We start from the raw sequence: 15325 nt of genomic DNA on the forward strand, positions 1-15325 counted from the left end.
CGATAAACAAGCCAGCCTATGAGACGGCTTGCAAGACACGTTGACATTTACGAGTACAACAAACATGTGACAATAAACCGGTGACAAACTAATTCAAATTGGATAAAATTGAATTGGGAATTGCGAAGTTTCATTGCGGCTGATATGAATCCGCAAACACTGGTTACGACACGACTATTGCTTAGTAAAATTCTACAAATTTTATCGACATTAGACAAAAGATAGATGTCTAGTCCCAGGATAGCAATGATCTTCCCCTGTTTCAACTTCATTCGATGTACATGCAACTCATATTCTTTCTTCAATTGGCAAATTACGGTTGCGACCTAGCGCTGTGTTTAAGGGGAAAGTATCAGTTCTTAACCTTGCTATTCATTGTATAAATATCTACAATGTAAAGACTTAGGTTAGTTTTGGGCAGTAGGGAGTAGAAAGTAAGTAGCGGGGACTGAATCGGTCAGGTTAGGAGAGGACGAGGGCATGGCTCCGGAATTTAGAGAATTTAATAAATGTGACAATACGTGCAAGGTTTTGGTTCCGTTAGGAGAAAAAGGGAGAACGGGAGAATAGAATGAAATGAAAGAATCTAATCAAACGTTCTGTAGTGGAAGCAAATACGGAAAATAAAACGTTGTCATGTAAGTTATCAAATATATTCAAATTCATTATTTCGGTTACTTTTAAATTTCACTATATTTTGACAGATCACCAGCGTGATAGAAGCAGAAGTATAGGATTCCACAACGAAGTTGTAGGATTCGACGGAGGAAACGATAACATCGGCGGAAAACAGTCGTGAAAAAAATTGAAATGGTTTCACCATTTTGTATTCCTAGTTTTTATGAAATTACTATATTTTTCCTGACTTAAATAAGATTGTGTTCATAAGGTATCGTTAATAATGTGCTTTATGTATCTAAGCAAACCATTTACATTTAATGCATTTGTTATCTTATAATAAAGGCACAATTGTATTAAGAAAGGAAGAAAAAATCGGTCGTGAATCACATTCCTTCTCGCAGTCAAGATTTGTAAACACAACCGTGTACTGTAGAATTATGAATGCAACATTCCGTAATAGTCGAGCAGTGCATTACGAGCAAATACCGCGAGTTAGATTAAAATATATCAGAATCGCTAAATTCGACAAATCATCATTCCCGTTCAGATTTCAACTCAGGTCGCATAAGATCCGATCCAAGGAGTCGGCTATTCAAATCTGTATGTGTCTCGACACCCTAGGCCAGAGGCGGTTTCGAACTAAAGACCTATTGGTTCCCAGTCCTCCACTTAACCAACTTAGCTGTAGAAAACCTTTTTACGTCTGCTCATCATGTTTCGATGTAAATACGAATAATTGAATTTACCGTTGAAAATTAGTTTTTATTGTCCAGTAAATTACGAATTAACCGTTATTTAAAAAAAACGAGCAATAAAGCATTCAATGATTCTATTAAGATTCTATGGGTGGTTGAAAAAGATATTTTTCATTTTATGGTTAATCTTTAGATGGCCAGGCGCTGACTGGAATGGAACTGTACCATCATTTGTTTGGTACCAATTCTGCGTTGTGAGACTTTAATCTTTTAAAATTCTGTTTAATAGAAATATGATTACGGAAACTGTTCTATCTTATTGTTAATTATTCTTCTAGAATTACACTGATATTTCCTGAAATGTAATAAAATGATAATCACAATTCAGACTTTGTGTTATAAGAGTTAACTGTTAGCGACCGCTTTGATCTAGCCAATAGCAAATGGTTTAACAATGTGGCGTATCGCATCGATTTAACCAATAGGAGACGGTGTTACAATTTTGAGACAGATGGCGCTGGACGATATTTATTTTGATCAATAGGAAACTGTGTAACATGGCGCCTTCGGTGGCCTTTGATCTATCACTGACCAATAGGAAATGTTGTTTTGTCAATAACCGGTTGGTATACAAGAATTATGCATCAATTTGATCAATTATGATTTTGAATTCAGAATTCAACGACGGTTTTTCCGAATTAATTTAAGCTGAAGAATATTTAGTCACCTGTTACATGTTAGACGGTAACTGAAATTTTCGATTGATGAACATTCATCATGAATTTGAGCAATTAAACTGTTCAATAAGCACACGAAATTGTAGTCAAAACTGTTGCATCGTTAGATTCCGGTTACTGAAATGTTCGTTTGTTGAACACTCATCGTGAATTTGATGAGAGCAGCTGGTTTTCACATTAGACGCCTCTATTTTTTTGTGTATATTCAATGGTGAATCCATATATGACGCCAAACATAAAGTAATGAGGGATGTAATGTGAAATCCACAATGACATTACTCAAACATTTATACCAAAATATGAATAAGAAAGAGCGGAATATTATTAAATTCAGAACACATAATCCTGATAATGCAGTTATGTACCACGTATACGTCGGTAATTCGGTAGCTTAGCCATCGCACCCTCATTAAGATTCCTAAGATCTTCCTAATCGTGAACACACGTGATTAGCCCACCTAGACGGTAAACAAAGTTGTAGGAAAAATTGATGGTGATTTAAGATGATTTTCGAATAGAAATCAAGGAATGAAATATATCGTTTGAATCGATTTAGTTCATAAAATGGTCGATTTTATCAATTTCATCTCCGATTCAAATTAGTCAAGGAAGGCTTTTTGGCAATCCTTCAATAAAATGGATATTAAACAATGGTTCATTTAGACTGCACAGTTTCGCTGGCCGTACCCTGAAAAGTAGGAGCAAAATATCCCAGAAATATTAACAATTGTTATCCATTGACAAGTAGACAAAGGTGTTATAGTCAGAATGATGCGTTCGATGTAAGTTTTAATCAATTCGATGAAGTGCCTGGTGCGTTTGAATTTTGCATAATAAAACATCGACATTAGGTTCACAGATCAATCGATATCAAGCTGTGTAAATTTTGGTCTAATTTCAATTCGTATTTGAAACCTATATAAGATATTGCACGCAATACATTTCTGATGCATTTACATTAGGAAAGTTGAATACATTAGAAGAAGCGACTAAGGTAAGTTTAGTGATGACAGAATATTCCAATCTTACAAAATATGAAGGTAAACTGGATTGTTCACGTAATTCATTTCATCATATTTAGTGAGATTCCAGTGTGAGTAGTGTCTGTCATAAATTTTTCAATTCAGTTGGTCGCTTTGGATGGCGTTTGATTTTATACGATATGGTCTAAGCGACGAACTGATCAGATGAATATGACGAAACTCGTACGCTCATAAGCAGCATTCAAATGAGCAATGCAGAAAACCCGTTATCGATGCATTCCTTCAGATTTCTTTTCTGAAGCAGCATTATTTCAAACCTGGTACATTATCTGACATAGGTTTATTCACTGAGAGCCTGTTGAAAACTGTTTAGTAATCAGAATTTGGGAGTTCCCAAGATGCCACAATTGCTAATGTATTGAATCGAAATTCTAGGCAGTGAAAATGATTGCTTATTTAATGACCCGTGTATGTGCTGTTGTTGTGATTTTGGTCAATGCCGCATCATTTGCAGAAGGTAAGTAACGAAGACTGGGAAAATGATACACAATTTCTTAGGATTTCATGAACAATATGAATTGATAATGCAATTATCAGTAAACGTTGAGAAGTTGTTATAGACGTTGAATTAATTTGATGAATCGAGGGTTCAAACATAAAATCACATACTAACATTCTGACAAAAATCAATTTAATTGATACAAGTGTTTCCTAAACTGTTGTTTATAATTGTTTGGTCTGAATGGTCGAAATTCGAACGGGGGGGGGGGGGTTCAGAACCTGACGATGCAGAAGATGATAGATTCTTTCATTTTGATCGTCAGAATCATCTCCGGTGCTAAATTCGGGGCGGGTTCGAATATTTCTTCAATGAGGATTCCATGTATGGCAGGCGAGGATCCGCCAAGTGTCGCTAGTAAGAGTTTATCGGCAAGGCGAATAACACATATAGACTCTTCGTGATCAACACATTCAAAATAGATGCTAATCCGACATACATTAATTGTAGGCAATACAAAAATGATATCAAATTAGAAAGGTATGTTAGTGAACTTGACGAGGATTAGTAATAAGTTTAATATTCGAATATTTTGAATTTGAACTCTTTTGGCAATCTTGTTATTCTAAAATAAAACCTACAATCCACTTTGCAAAATTCATCAAACGAGGCTTAGATGTCCCTCCAAGTTTATATTTTCTGTTAATTGTAAATACTGTATACTTTGGATAAGTCTCCCTCCATAGAAATGGTGTGTGGAGTGTAAATAAAACCCTAATCCTAATCCTAATCCTAATCCTAATCGGTCTTCCGCGTTCGATTTCTTTTACGAGTAACTACTAGCGACACTTGGTCGATCCTCATTCGTAATATGCGGTATCATCCTCGATTGCCACAGTAGCGGTGCGGGTATCCCATTATTTCTTCTATTTAGGTAAAAGCGTTTTACTTCAAAATTCATTTTTCGATTTCATGCTATTTTGGAAATATAGGTTGCACGGGAAAACACTTTATGTGTGAGTATGATGCTGATTGTTGCAGCAGAGATTGCAGAGGATATTGTTGTTAACCTTTTGTGATACTGGTTTCCATAATGGGATATACTTGTGGTAGTTTGGGAAATATCCCACTATGAAACAGAACCACAGTCAGTCAGGTTACTGACTGGAATTGTAAAATTTGTAACCAAGTCTTCAAATCTCTCGTGTTTATATATAATCAGATTCAATAAAACTGCTTGTGAATAAATCAATAATCGGGTTGTTAACTGTTTATGATTCGTCAGTGAAGATTTTCAAAGTGATCAAAACGATCAATCGATGCGGCCGTTTCATCCGCGGTGTGGAACACGTCTATCGTCAATTCCAGTTCCGCGTTTTACTATCGACTACTCTCAACCTAGAGGGTTATTCTAATAATGAGATAACGGTAACGTTACTGAGGGAAGCGAGGATTCGTCGATAATCCGCCAGGATCGCTAGTGTTTACTGGGTTATGGCGCTTTCCTCGAGTCAACTTGTCCGATTAGTAAATCAATTTTCAGTGCAATCAATACCACACACTGAATGAGGAAGTGAATCTTATATCTATCCGGTGACTCGTTTGATAATCTTCGGATTTGGAAGCTTAAAAATCAAGTTCAAACTTCATTGAAAATGAACTGATTTTCACCATTATATGAATAACCAAGTGTACTTTTGCACCATCTGGTGGCGAGAGGTTGTCCAAGAAATAGTGGGCGATATGATAGACAAAATGAAAGGGATGCGGCCAGGGTTTATATTGGCGTGAGCTTCAACGGGCGGCAATCTATCCCTGGCAAGCGAGGACCAGTTAGAGAGAAATACACTATTCATATACTATATGGTCGGCTATTTTTTCCTTGAGTAGAGCGTTGAGTTGTTGCGGTTGCGGAGAGTAAGTAGTTGGGGAAACCGGTTTCGAGCGGCGAAGAATTCAAATTGAATTTACCGTTGAAAATTAGTTTCTTTGTCCCGGTAAATTACGAATTAACCGTTATTTTCAGAAACGAGCAAACGCGTTCAAATAATCTATTAAAATTTATGGGTGGTTGAAAAGTGTTTAGTGTTTTGCTTTGCCTACCAGGAACAGAGATCGCGCATGTCGGCTGCGATTTCGACATTCGGATTTTTCAAAGAGTTCAAAATGAACTTATTTTGAGTTCGAACTCAAATCAAAGTCATATATCTGTGGAACTGGTCGTTGATTTTGAGAGGTTTTATATTTCTCGTGGAACCAGTTCTTACAAAGTTAGAAGGGATTTTTATTTTTTGGGAGATCTTGCGATATCTCGGAGATGAAATGTATCGGACAGTGATTCACCAACCGCGGAAAGGATCGTCGGCGCTCGGCGATGAGAGGCCGCTAGGGGGCGGTATTGTCGGCGATTTGACTCAATTAGCCGCTGTCAGCTACATCAGAATTGAACAAAATGTCGAATTTGACATCAGGAGTAAGTCCGGGAAAAATATTCTAGCCAGGAAAAGCAATTTCGGGATCAATCAATTATGATTGATCCATTTTAAACAAATAAGAAATCGTATCTTTCTTTGGTTAAGAAACTTTTCTGAATACAAACAAATCGTCCCTCAAAAGTATTCATAAATTTATCAGTTTACCGAACAACGTTTTGTTTTGCAAAAATGGTTCATAGAATTGAGTCTAAACGTCACTAGCCTAAAATGTTTGGGAATGGAGCTTAAAATTGAGTCAAAACGTCACTAATCCAAAGGTTTTTTCATGATATGTGGTTTTTCTCCAATTCAATAACTACAGCTTGGAGTTATCATTTGACAAATGATTATACTCCATTACAAACACTTGTTTGCCGAAACCAATAGATATCGTATGTTTACTATTTTAGGTGGTATTGGCTCGGGAAACACTTACACAGTCCAAGACAAAAATGGCGAACAACTTTTCAGCGTCATTGAAAGTACGTCAATCTCAACAAAACACATCCATTCATTTCAATCGAATTTATATGAATTTCTAAAAGGAATCTATTTAATGTACTACAGCTACCACCTGTTGCTGTCGAGTTTGTTGCGGACCATCGAGATCATCGAATTTAATGTTTCTCGGGCAAAATGGCGTCCCGGCACTGCAGCTTAAGCGTCACGGATGCAGGTAGGGATGAAAGGGGGGAGTGGTGGAGGCACGTCAATGTTTTTAAGATACTTCTATTCCCCCTATTTCCACCTATTAGCTGTTTGAAATAAATTTCCAAAACTTCGAACGATTTTGATATTAATCCATCTTAAAATCCCGGCAAGTTTGAATGAATGACAATTGATGGAATACTGCCATTGTACAATAAATGAAGTCATGGGGCGTTTAATAGAGGCAGCCATCTTGTCTTTGGGAGGATTAAGATTTTTGTTCTATGCAGGTGTGACTGGTGTTGTTGTTTGGAGTGTTTTTGGTGTAAACATAGAATTGATGTGCGCGATGGACAACATGCTATGCTCGGTACTGTTACACAGAGGTAACTGAATATTCCTTTACATTATTTCCTTTTAATCATTATATACAACGTTATTGATTTCATTTCAAATGCTGAGAATCTTAATACGAAATCCGACACTAAAAATTTTAAAAAAAAGTCCGAAATGTTTCCTTCACCGCTAGTGTAGTTTATTTCAACCTTCTCGACTTTATCCTAAAAGTCATAATGAGGAATATTGTATTCCTTGAACTAGTGTAGTTTATTCAACGTTTCAACTATATCCTAATAGTCATCTTCAGGAATACTGTATTCCTTGAGCTAGTGTAGTGTATTCAACGTTTCGACTATATCCTAATAGTCATCTTCAGGAATACTGTATTCCTTGAGCTAGTGTAGTTTATTCAACGTTTAGACTATATCCTAATAGTCATCTTCAGGAATACAGTATTCCTTGAGCTAGTGTAGTTTATTTAACGTTTCGACTATATCCTAATAGTCATCTTCAGGAATACTGTATTCTTTTAACTAGTGTAGTTCATTCAACGTTTAGACTTTATCCTAATAGTCGTCTTCAGGAATACCGTATTCCTTGAGCTAGTGTAGTTCATTCAACGTTTCCACTATATCCTAATAATCATCTTCAGGAATACTGTATTCCTTGAGCTAGTGTAGTTTATTCAACGTTTCGACTATATCCTAATCTTAGTCATCTTCAGGAATATGAGGATTAGGTCGAAATTTCGCAAGGAAAAGTTTCGGATTTGTTTTCATTATTGAGCGGGATTTCATATCATCTTTCAACACAGACCGTTTCGTCGATCTAATTCTAAATTTCTTAATTTGTATTACCTGTATTAAAGGTTATATTGCTGCGTGCCGGATATTGTGATCAACGATGCATTCGATGAAATCGTGGGGTCAATCAAGGGTCCATGCTCGCCCAGTCGATGTTGTATGGATTTACAATTTGACGTAAGTCGAGATAAGAATCTCTTCTTCAACTATTCGAACAAGTTTTTCGTTTCTTTTTCTCCTCATTCCATTGTGGACGTTATGATTTTACCGCTGATTATACAGATTCTAGGCGCAGACGGTCGGAAGGTGAAGGGTAGTATAGTTAAGAGCTGGGAACCAACAGACGACACAGTCAACACCGATCACGATATATTCGAACTATACTGTAAGCGATGAATCTTTTTTTTTGTAAACGCTATTCGAATGTCGCGCACAAAATATTACCACAAGTTCTATGACGATATAATCACGACACTTGTCAGTAAGACAAATTCTATGATTATGATAGTAAAATAGCTAAATCGGATTAAAAAGATCAAAAACGGAATTATCTTATCGAGAATTGAACAAAAATGTTAATACACGGCGTTTTGTCGCGCATATAGGACAAGCTGTGCAACCTCTGGGCAAGTGGATTGGTTCTGTTGATGTACTGGTCAAAACGATCATAAGAAGCAAGTAGACCAATAGAACTAGTCCACTTGGCCAGAGATTACTCAGCTTTCCCTATGAAACACTTCGGAATTCATCGCCAGGTGCGTTGCATAATAGTGGGTTTAAATCTTATTATTCACGGTTATGAATTTCAGTTCCATCTGAATCTTCAGTTCAGGACAAAGCGCTGATGATCGGAGGACTATTTCTCGTAGTAAGTACAAACATCGTCGGCTCACTTTCATCAGAGGTCTTTCGTACATTTTCCTAAATTTTCCACTTCAAAACATTTCAGAATTTTCTCTACTTCGAAATGTCATAGACTCGCGCGAAGTAGAAGTTTGAGGCGCCGCAGACAAGTTCAGATGGACGGAATTTACAAGAAACGCAAGACAGGAATTTTTTAGATATTTATTGCTGAATAATAGTTTGATTAGTACTTCACTACACTACACGAAATCATTCCAGTAAAGATGGCCGCATCCATGAAATACAATAATGACGTCCACGAAAAACCATGCTCACATTAGTATTAGTCTCTCACTCGAGACTGGGCTGATATACAATATCCGGTGGTCTATTTGAAATGTTTGGTTGTCTTGAATAAAATTGTTTGGTGATGTCATAGGGGTTATTGATATCTTTTCTTGAATAAAATCACTAGGCATATTCGATGATGTATTAATTTATGGAAACCGTCCTTTTCTATTCAATGAAATCGCTAAGCATTTCGATGACGTCATAGGGGTTATTGGAAAAGGCCGTCCTTTCGTAGAGGCAATGTCGATGATACGGAAGTGGGATCGCGGTTGGTTGTTGAATCTAAATTAGGATATCTCAGCAGTGATCGGTATCGCTGGTGCTGTACTCTCACCAAGGTGGTTAACCGCTATCACTTTCACGGTGTAAGTGGCCGGGTATGGCACGTTGTAGATGGCCGCCATTTCGCTGTGACTGCTGCTTATCCGCTTCGAGTACGTCTGCTCGCATTTCGGATTGTTGGAACATTTCCAAAATATTTCGTAATGGAAGCCCGGTCCGTGACTTTCACTGCGAGGCAACGGCTGCAAGAAAAATAGAATAAACACGGGTTTTATACAACGCATAAATGAATAGAAAATAGGCTTGACACAAAATATACAGGGAGGAAAACTAGTTTAGTTGGCAAATTGCATGGTAGAACTATAAATGGGTAAATCCGAGCTTAAATAAAACAGTTCTGAATGAACAATATTGACATATATGCTGCGCATATATCTGCGCACTCAGCCTTATTCGATTTTCGTATCTAGTCGACTATAGTGGTCGGAACTAATAACCGCATGCGCCTTATTTCCGAACAATTTCCGAAATATAGTTCCGACTAACTGACATTCGATTCCACTTAGTTGGACTATAGTCCACCAAATTGGCCCTCGGTATAGTGTGACAAGGTTCTGTCGATGTAATCAGGTTCGAATCCCTGTCGAGGGAGGATGCGATGAACAAATCGGTTTTGGGGTAAATATAAAAACATCTAGCGCGGAAAACGGTTTCACTTCAACATCGAATAAAAGTGAACAACTTACCGTCCAAGTGATTGCGATTATTTGAGGCGCCACGGCTCGGACTGCGACACCGGCCGGATTCTTATACGGGCGATCGGGTAAGGTCGCACAGTTGACCGTACTCGGCGATCCCGGGAAACTGGACCCGCGCGCTTCGTTCTGGGTATCGGTAGCTATAAGCCTGAACGTGTATACCGCCCCGGGGGTTAACTGCACAAGACGTTCCGTGTTACTCCTGCCGGTAGGGGCGCTGTACTGCGGATTGTCGGCTGCCGGTAAAACCTTCCAATCCTTCGGCGCGAATTTCGTCGCGCCTTCGACGGTGTACTCAAACCCGGTTGGGTCCTCATCTTGCGACCATCTGATCAAAGCTTGTCGTTGACTGGTGTACGTTTTACAATCGATGCTGACAATTAACGGTGGATTCGGACGATGAGAGACTCCTGTCGATATATTTAGAAAAACATTTATAAGATAATGAGAAAAATTCTAAGAATTTTCAATAAATATGCGGGATTCGAACCTAAGACGGATTCGATCGACGGTAAGAGCTCGCGTCACCGTAGTTTCGAGAATTTCAAAATTTGAAAATATACTGACCGTTATTCGGCGGCAGACGATACAAAATGGTATGACTTTTCGATCCCCGAGAATTGATCGCTTTCACTTCGATTATCACCAATGCATCGACAGGTATGCCATCAATTAAGAACTGGGACTCCCCCTGGCGGGCTTGCACGGAGTGTCGTCTGTCCGTACAATATCGACTTTCGGTGCATTGCCAAGATACGACGTACGAAAAATATGGTCCGTTCTGCTCGGCGAGTATCATCGGCTGGATAAAATAATAGACAATCCGTTTTTCAGAAACCGTGTCTGGCGAATTGACAAATTCTGAAAAACTCATTTATAAACAGCAGGTTCCACCAGTTGCCAGTTAGGATTTTGCCCTGGAGTCAAAAGATTGGTAATGAACTACATGGAATTCTAGTTTGACAGACAATAACTGGGGTCCATATACAACAGTGGAACAGACTACATAAACAATCGTGGAACTGGGTCCGTCCATAGACAACTGTGGAAATGGATCCATAGACAACTGTGAATTGGGTCCATAAACAACTTCATGACTGGATCCAGAACCAACTGCGGAACTCGGACCACTGTGAAAGTCTTACATCTATTTAACAACTTAAAGACCACCTGTGGACTGAAGTCATGTGACTGATCCCCGTGATTTTGAAGTGTTGACAGAAGTTCTTACCTTCCACGTGACGAGAATTTCGTTGCGGAATTTATTCGCTACTTTGATATCGTCGGGGTATTTGGTGGGTGCGCCGGGAAGAGTGCGACACCGCTGTCGTCTACCTCCAGACAGCCCCGGTGCGCTGACCCCGTGCTCGCCACTGGCTGTAACTCTGAATGTGTAGTTCGCCCAGGCAGACAACTGCACCAGCCGTTCGGTGTTACTCGTCCGGGCGGTGTACCGAGGATTCTCGGCTGTCGGTAAAACCTTCCAAACGTTCGGAGCGAAATCGGTCGCTGCTTCGACCTTGTATTTCAACCCTTCTGGATTCTCTTCTTCTGGCGGCGTCCATTTTATCAGACCTTGTCGCTGACTGGCGTAAGTTCGACAATCAACTCGAACGACGACGGGTGCTTTGAACAGTCGGCCTTCACCTTCTAATAGAGAGAGGATACACGTATCGATAATAACTAACATGTCCAACATTTAATAACAATTCCAGAGAACAAGGCCTATGAAATTCTCAATATCAAAACTGTCTAGCGAATTGATAGCCATGAGATTTTTCGACGTCACTACGCCATCTATTGATGGTCAAATACAATACTTAAGTAATCTACATGAAAGACCCTTGAAGTTTATAAATCCCCTATTAGCTTTTGTTCTTCAAGTCCCTAGCACTTGTTGGTCAAAATAACGACGATACGTTCAACATATCTTTACCTTATATTCGTGAATTCACCCTATGACATCAAATTACTTTCATAAATGATGTCATCGGGTGATTTTTAAAGAGGTACGCCTCGGCAGAAGTTAAGGCCAACTTCGGTTATCTGGGTTAGACGACTATAGTCGAACTTAGTGAAACCGAAATGTCCGTTAGTCGGAACTATATTCCCGAAATAGTTCGGAAATTATGCGCATTCGGTTGTCAGTTACGATCTCTAGTCGACTAGTTACGAAAACCGAATTTGGTCCAGGTTAGAGGGCTAAACGGTATTGATGACGTCATAATGGGTTTTTTAAGGAGGCGGCAGCCACGATTGCGTCGTACTCACCTCGACAGTACCCGCTCCCGAACGAAACGACGAGAAAAACGCAGCAGCAAAAAATCGCGTAACTCGAGGAACCGGCCATCTTTCTGTTGACGCAGAAATATCGCAGTCAAACGAAGTATTTTCTAACCATCGATGAAATATATGTCAGAAATAAATGTTCTGTTCCCCTGCGACTGAATGCTGTTTGTAGAATGGTAACTGATTAGTTATAGGTCAATAGGAGACGAAATAATCGACCTCAATTATCCGCGTTATGGTTCAGTTTTTACGTATTTGCTCAGAAATAATACGAACATAGTTATTTGTAAACACGTAGATGATTAAACATATCAATTTGTGATGGCGACAGGTTATTGTCAAATCTGTTTTGTGCAGAACCCAGTTCATCAGCAATGTGGGTTTGATTTGACTCTGGACCCAGTTCCACGGTTAAGTGGGTTTAATTTGTTTCTGGATCTGTTCCACAAATCGTGTGGGTTTAATTTGACTCAAGTTCCTCAGTTGTATGGGTTTAATTTGACACTGGACCCAATTCCACAGTTAAGTAGGTTTAATTCGTCTCTGGACCAGTTCCACAGTTGTGTGGGTTTGATTTTAATCAAGTTCCACAGTTTTATGGGTTTAATTTGACACTGGACCCAGTTTCACAGTTGTGTGAGTTTAATTTGACACTGGACCCAGTTCCACATTAAAGTAGGTTTAATTCGTCTATGGATCTGTACCACAAATTATGTGGGTTTAATTTGAATCAAGTTCCTCAGTTGTATGAGTTTAATCAATCTATGAATCCAGTTTCAGTTCAACTACAAAGCTACAAAAAATGCTATTCCTGATTGAACTCGCACGATTAAAGTCCCGCAAAACGATTTCTTGAAAGACGAAACGTGCACATATAAATAAACAATTTTTGACAAAATACGTTAATTTATTTTAGCGAGCGTTAATGCATTTTAACGGCATTTCCGCGTGAATACAGCGTCAATAGATTCGGGACTAAAATGTTGTTAAATTCCTCGAGCGAAGCCGGCGACGCGTTGCTGCTAATGTGCGCTAACCTACCGGCTATAAAATGGCAATATCAGTTCAGCGTATATCTCTACATGGCCGGACTTGCCCATAATTTCCTTGCTCGTCGTCAACGCGTTTTTGTTCATCGTTTACAAGCGATCTACAAAAACGCGCAAATCGCTCGTAGGTGGCGCTGCTCGAGGTATGGCAGACGAACAGAAGGCGATATTGAAGATGGTTTCGGCTGTTGTTTGTGTTTACGTGATTTGTGAGTTTCCGGGTTGTCTGGATCGTCTGGTCGGGACGGAGATGGCCAACAGAATCTCACCGCATTTTGATATGATTTTAAGAAAGTTTTCGTTATTCATGACTTTGCTCGATTCCTGCGTCAATTTCAATATTTACTTTTTAACGAGCGCCCGATTTCGATCGGAAGTTATTTCGCTGTCGAGGCGGATCTCCGAAGTCAACCCCTGGCAATCGAGTACACTATCGCCCGGTGCTGACCTCTAGAATCCGCCTCTGGCAATCGATCGAGTCAATTACAGACATGCGAGTGAATAGTCGCCACACGTGACCGGTCACCACACTGACCAGATAAACTCACTAGCTCACCTAGACTAGCGGATAGGGGTTACGGTTGACATGATGGAGGTCAGGGGTTCGAATCTCAATTTTTTTTCAGCTAGCATGTATTGAAGTAACTAAGCTTTTATTAGAAATCTTCCTTAAATATTCGTTAAATATTCATTTGTCCACTTTTTGTTGCCCTTTGTAGTCATCGATGTAGTATGTTGGGCCAACTTGAAATGAAATGGCAAAGAATTGCTTACCGTTCGTCTTAACGATCATAAATGTGCCCACACCAAAGAAGACTTTCCGACTCGAACAGATATCCATCACTGCGTTCTAAAAAACATTTTAACGTTTTTTTTCTCCGAACTTTAAACTACCCGACGCAGGCGCGGATCTAGGTGGTATTAAAGTTCTTCTGGAAGACCCTCAAAATTTTAAGTGCCCTCAAAAAGTTTTGCTCGCAAAATTTCATGACTCAAAATGCAGGAAATGGCTTCAAATCAGTGCTCGAATCTCAAAATTTTCTGGAGGCCTCAGAACCCCCGGAAGGTCTCGCGCTGAAGGAGTGTTAGCCTCGCGCACTGCACTCGGTGTGTTATCAGAGACCTTTTCTTTTAGGTATGGCCCTAGAATTCTGAGAAGACCCTCAGATTTACCCCTAGCTAGATCAGCCTCTGCGACGTAGCACTGTATACATGGACGAAAACTTGAAGGCATCGCTCAATTCAAAATGGAAAAGGGCTTACGGAACAGATTTGGCGAAACGGATTTCTATATCGGTTATGTTGAAAATACGCACTTACCGAATATGTTTTATTGCGGAGGTTTTAGTAGTTTCGTGGTGTATATGTTTCGTCGTCATTACTCCACGTAGGCCCGCAGTGTCGCAGGTCGAATGGAGGGGTGCGTCCATGCGTCAATCTTCAATACCTTTCCTAGTATCGACCTTTGCTAAATCTCAGTCGTGTGGCCTCATTTCAATACCGAAGCGCACGGGTCCGATTGAGCACCGCGAGCCATTGTGAAGAAAAGTCGAGCAATTCCTCCGCTGACCCAAATGGACACAATGAAGATGACTTCAGCGATTTGAAATGAATAGGTTACAATCGAATTCAAAGATGCTTACATGTACATGAAAATGCTGGGTTTTGTTTAGACTTGTCGGAAGAAAAAATATCCCAAAACTGATACCACGAAAAATTGATTTCAAAGTAGTATCAAAATCGAAAGCTGAAGAAAATGAATCATAACATTCTTTGAATTTCAAATATATCATTTGAAGGACACATGCCGGATAAAACCGGGTCGGCCTCTGGCAATCGAGCTTTTACCGCCTGGTGCTGCCCCTTGAATTACTACTCAGGCAGTCGAGGCTAATACCAGCCGGTGCTGCCACTGGTAATCGAGCAATCCCACCGCCTAGTGCTGCTCTCTAGC

The 15325-nt window shown here is 39.6% G+C and overlaps 2 protein-coding genes across 3 annotated transcripts; one reads left to right on the plus strand and one right to left on the minus strand.

The window, feature by feature from the left end:
* The first annotated feature begins 5857 nt into the window (after positions 1 to 5857).
* On the plus strand, positions 5858 to 8846 carry LOC141911191 (phospholipid scramblase 2-like). The gene is made up of 6 exons (XM_074802171.1): positions 5858 to 6008; positions 6420 to 6491; positions 6577 to 6685; positions 7865 to 8184; positions 8609 to 8667; positions 8749 to 8846. The coding sequence occupies exons 1-6, from the start codon at positions 5858 to 5860 to the stop codon at positions 8773 to 8775; spliced, it is 738 nt and encodes a 245-aa protein (XP_074658272.1). The 3' UTR covers positions 8776 to 8846.
* A 2-nt stretch (positions 8847 to 8848) lies between these two features.
* LOC141911018 (contactin-5-like) lies at positions 8849 to 14913 on the minus strand. 2 transcript variants are annotated; one of them, XM_074801962.1, is made up of 6 exons: positions 14692 to 14913; positions 14146 to 14221; positions 11265 to 11683; positions 10601 to 10835; positions 10022 to 10443; positions 8849 to 9517 (listed from the first exon to the last, which is right to left on the minus strand). In XM_074801962.1, the coding sequence occupies exons 2-6, from the start codon at positions 14210 to 14212 to the stop codon at positions 9281 to 9283; spliced, it is 1380 nt and encodes a 459-aa protein (XP_074658063.1). In that variant the 5' UTR covers positions 14213 to 14221; positions 14692 to 14913; the 3' UTR covers positions 8849 to 9280. The 2 variants fall into 2 exon arrangements, with proteins under 2 accessions (XP_074658063.1, XP_074658062.1); XM_074801961.1 differs by lacking the exons at positions 14146 to 14221; positions 14692 to 14913 and adding an exon at positions 12305 to 12481.
* Positions 14914 to 15325: the final 412 nt, after the last annotated feature.

This window comes from Tubulanus polymorphus, chromosome 9 (assembly GCF_964204645.1).
Source record: "Tubulanus polymorphus chromosome 9, tnTubPoly1.2, whole genome shotgun sequence".
NCBI classification, from domain to species: Eukaryota; Metazoa; Nemertea; class Palaeonemertea; order Tubulaniformes; family Tubulanidae; genus Tubulanus; species Tubulanus polymorphus.

What these genes read in the sequence shown, in the direction of transcription:
- LOC141911191 (XM_074802171.1), top strand. Translation starts at nt 5,858, where the DNA reads ATGTATCGGACAGTGATTCACCAACCGCGGAAAGGATCGTCGGCGCTC. An exon ending in CGATATATTCGAACTATACT is followed by an intron (nt 8,185 to 8,608) that starts GTAAGCGATGAA and finishes TATGAATTTCAG; the next exon opens with TTCCATCTGAATCTTCAGTT. An exon ending in TCGGAGGACTATTTCTCGTA is followed by an intron (nt 8,668 to 8,748) that starts GTAAGTACAAAC and finishes AAAACATTTCAG; the next exon opens with AATTTTCTCTACTTCGAAAT.
- LOC141911018 (XM_074801961.1), bottom strand. Translation starts at nt 12,383, where the DNA reads ATGGCCGGTTCCTCGAGTTACGCGATTTTTTGCTGCTGCGTTTTTCTC. An exon ending in AAATTCTCGTCACGTGGAAG is followed by an intron (nt 10,836 to 11,264) that starts GTAAGAACTTCT and finishes TATTTTATCCAG; the next exon opens with CCGATGATACTCGCCGAGCA. An exon ending in TCGTCTGCCGCCGAATAACG is followed by an intron (nt 10,444 to 10,600) that starts GTCAGTATATTT and finishes ATATATCGACAG; the next exon opens with GAGTCTCTCATCGTCCGAAT.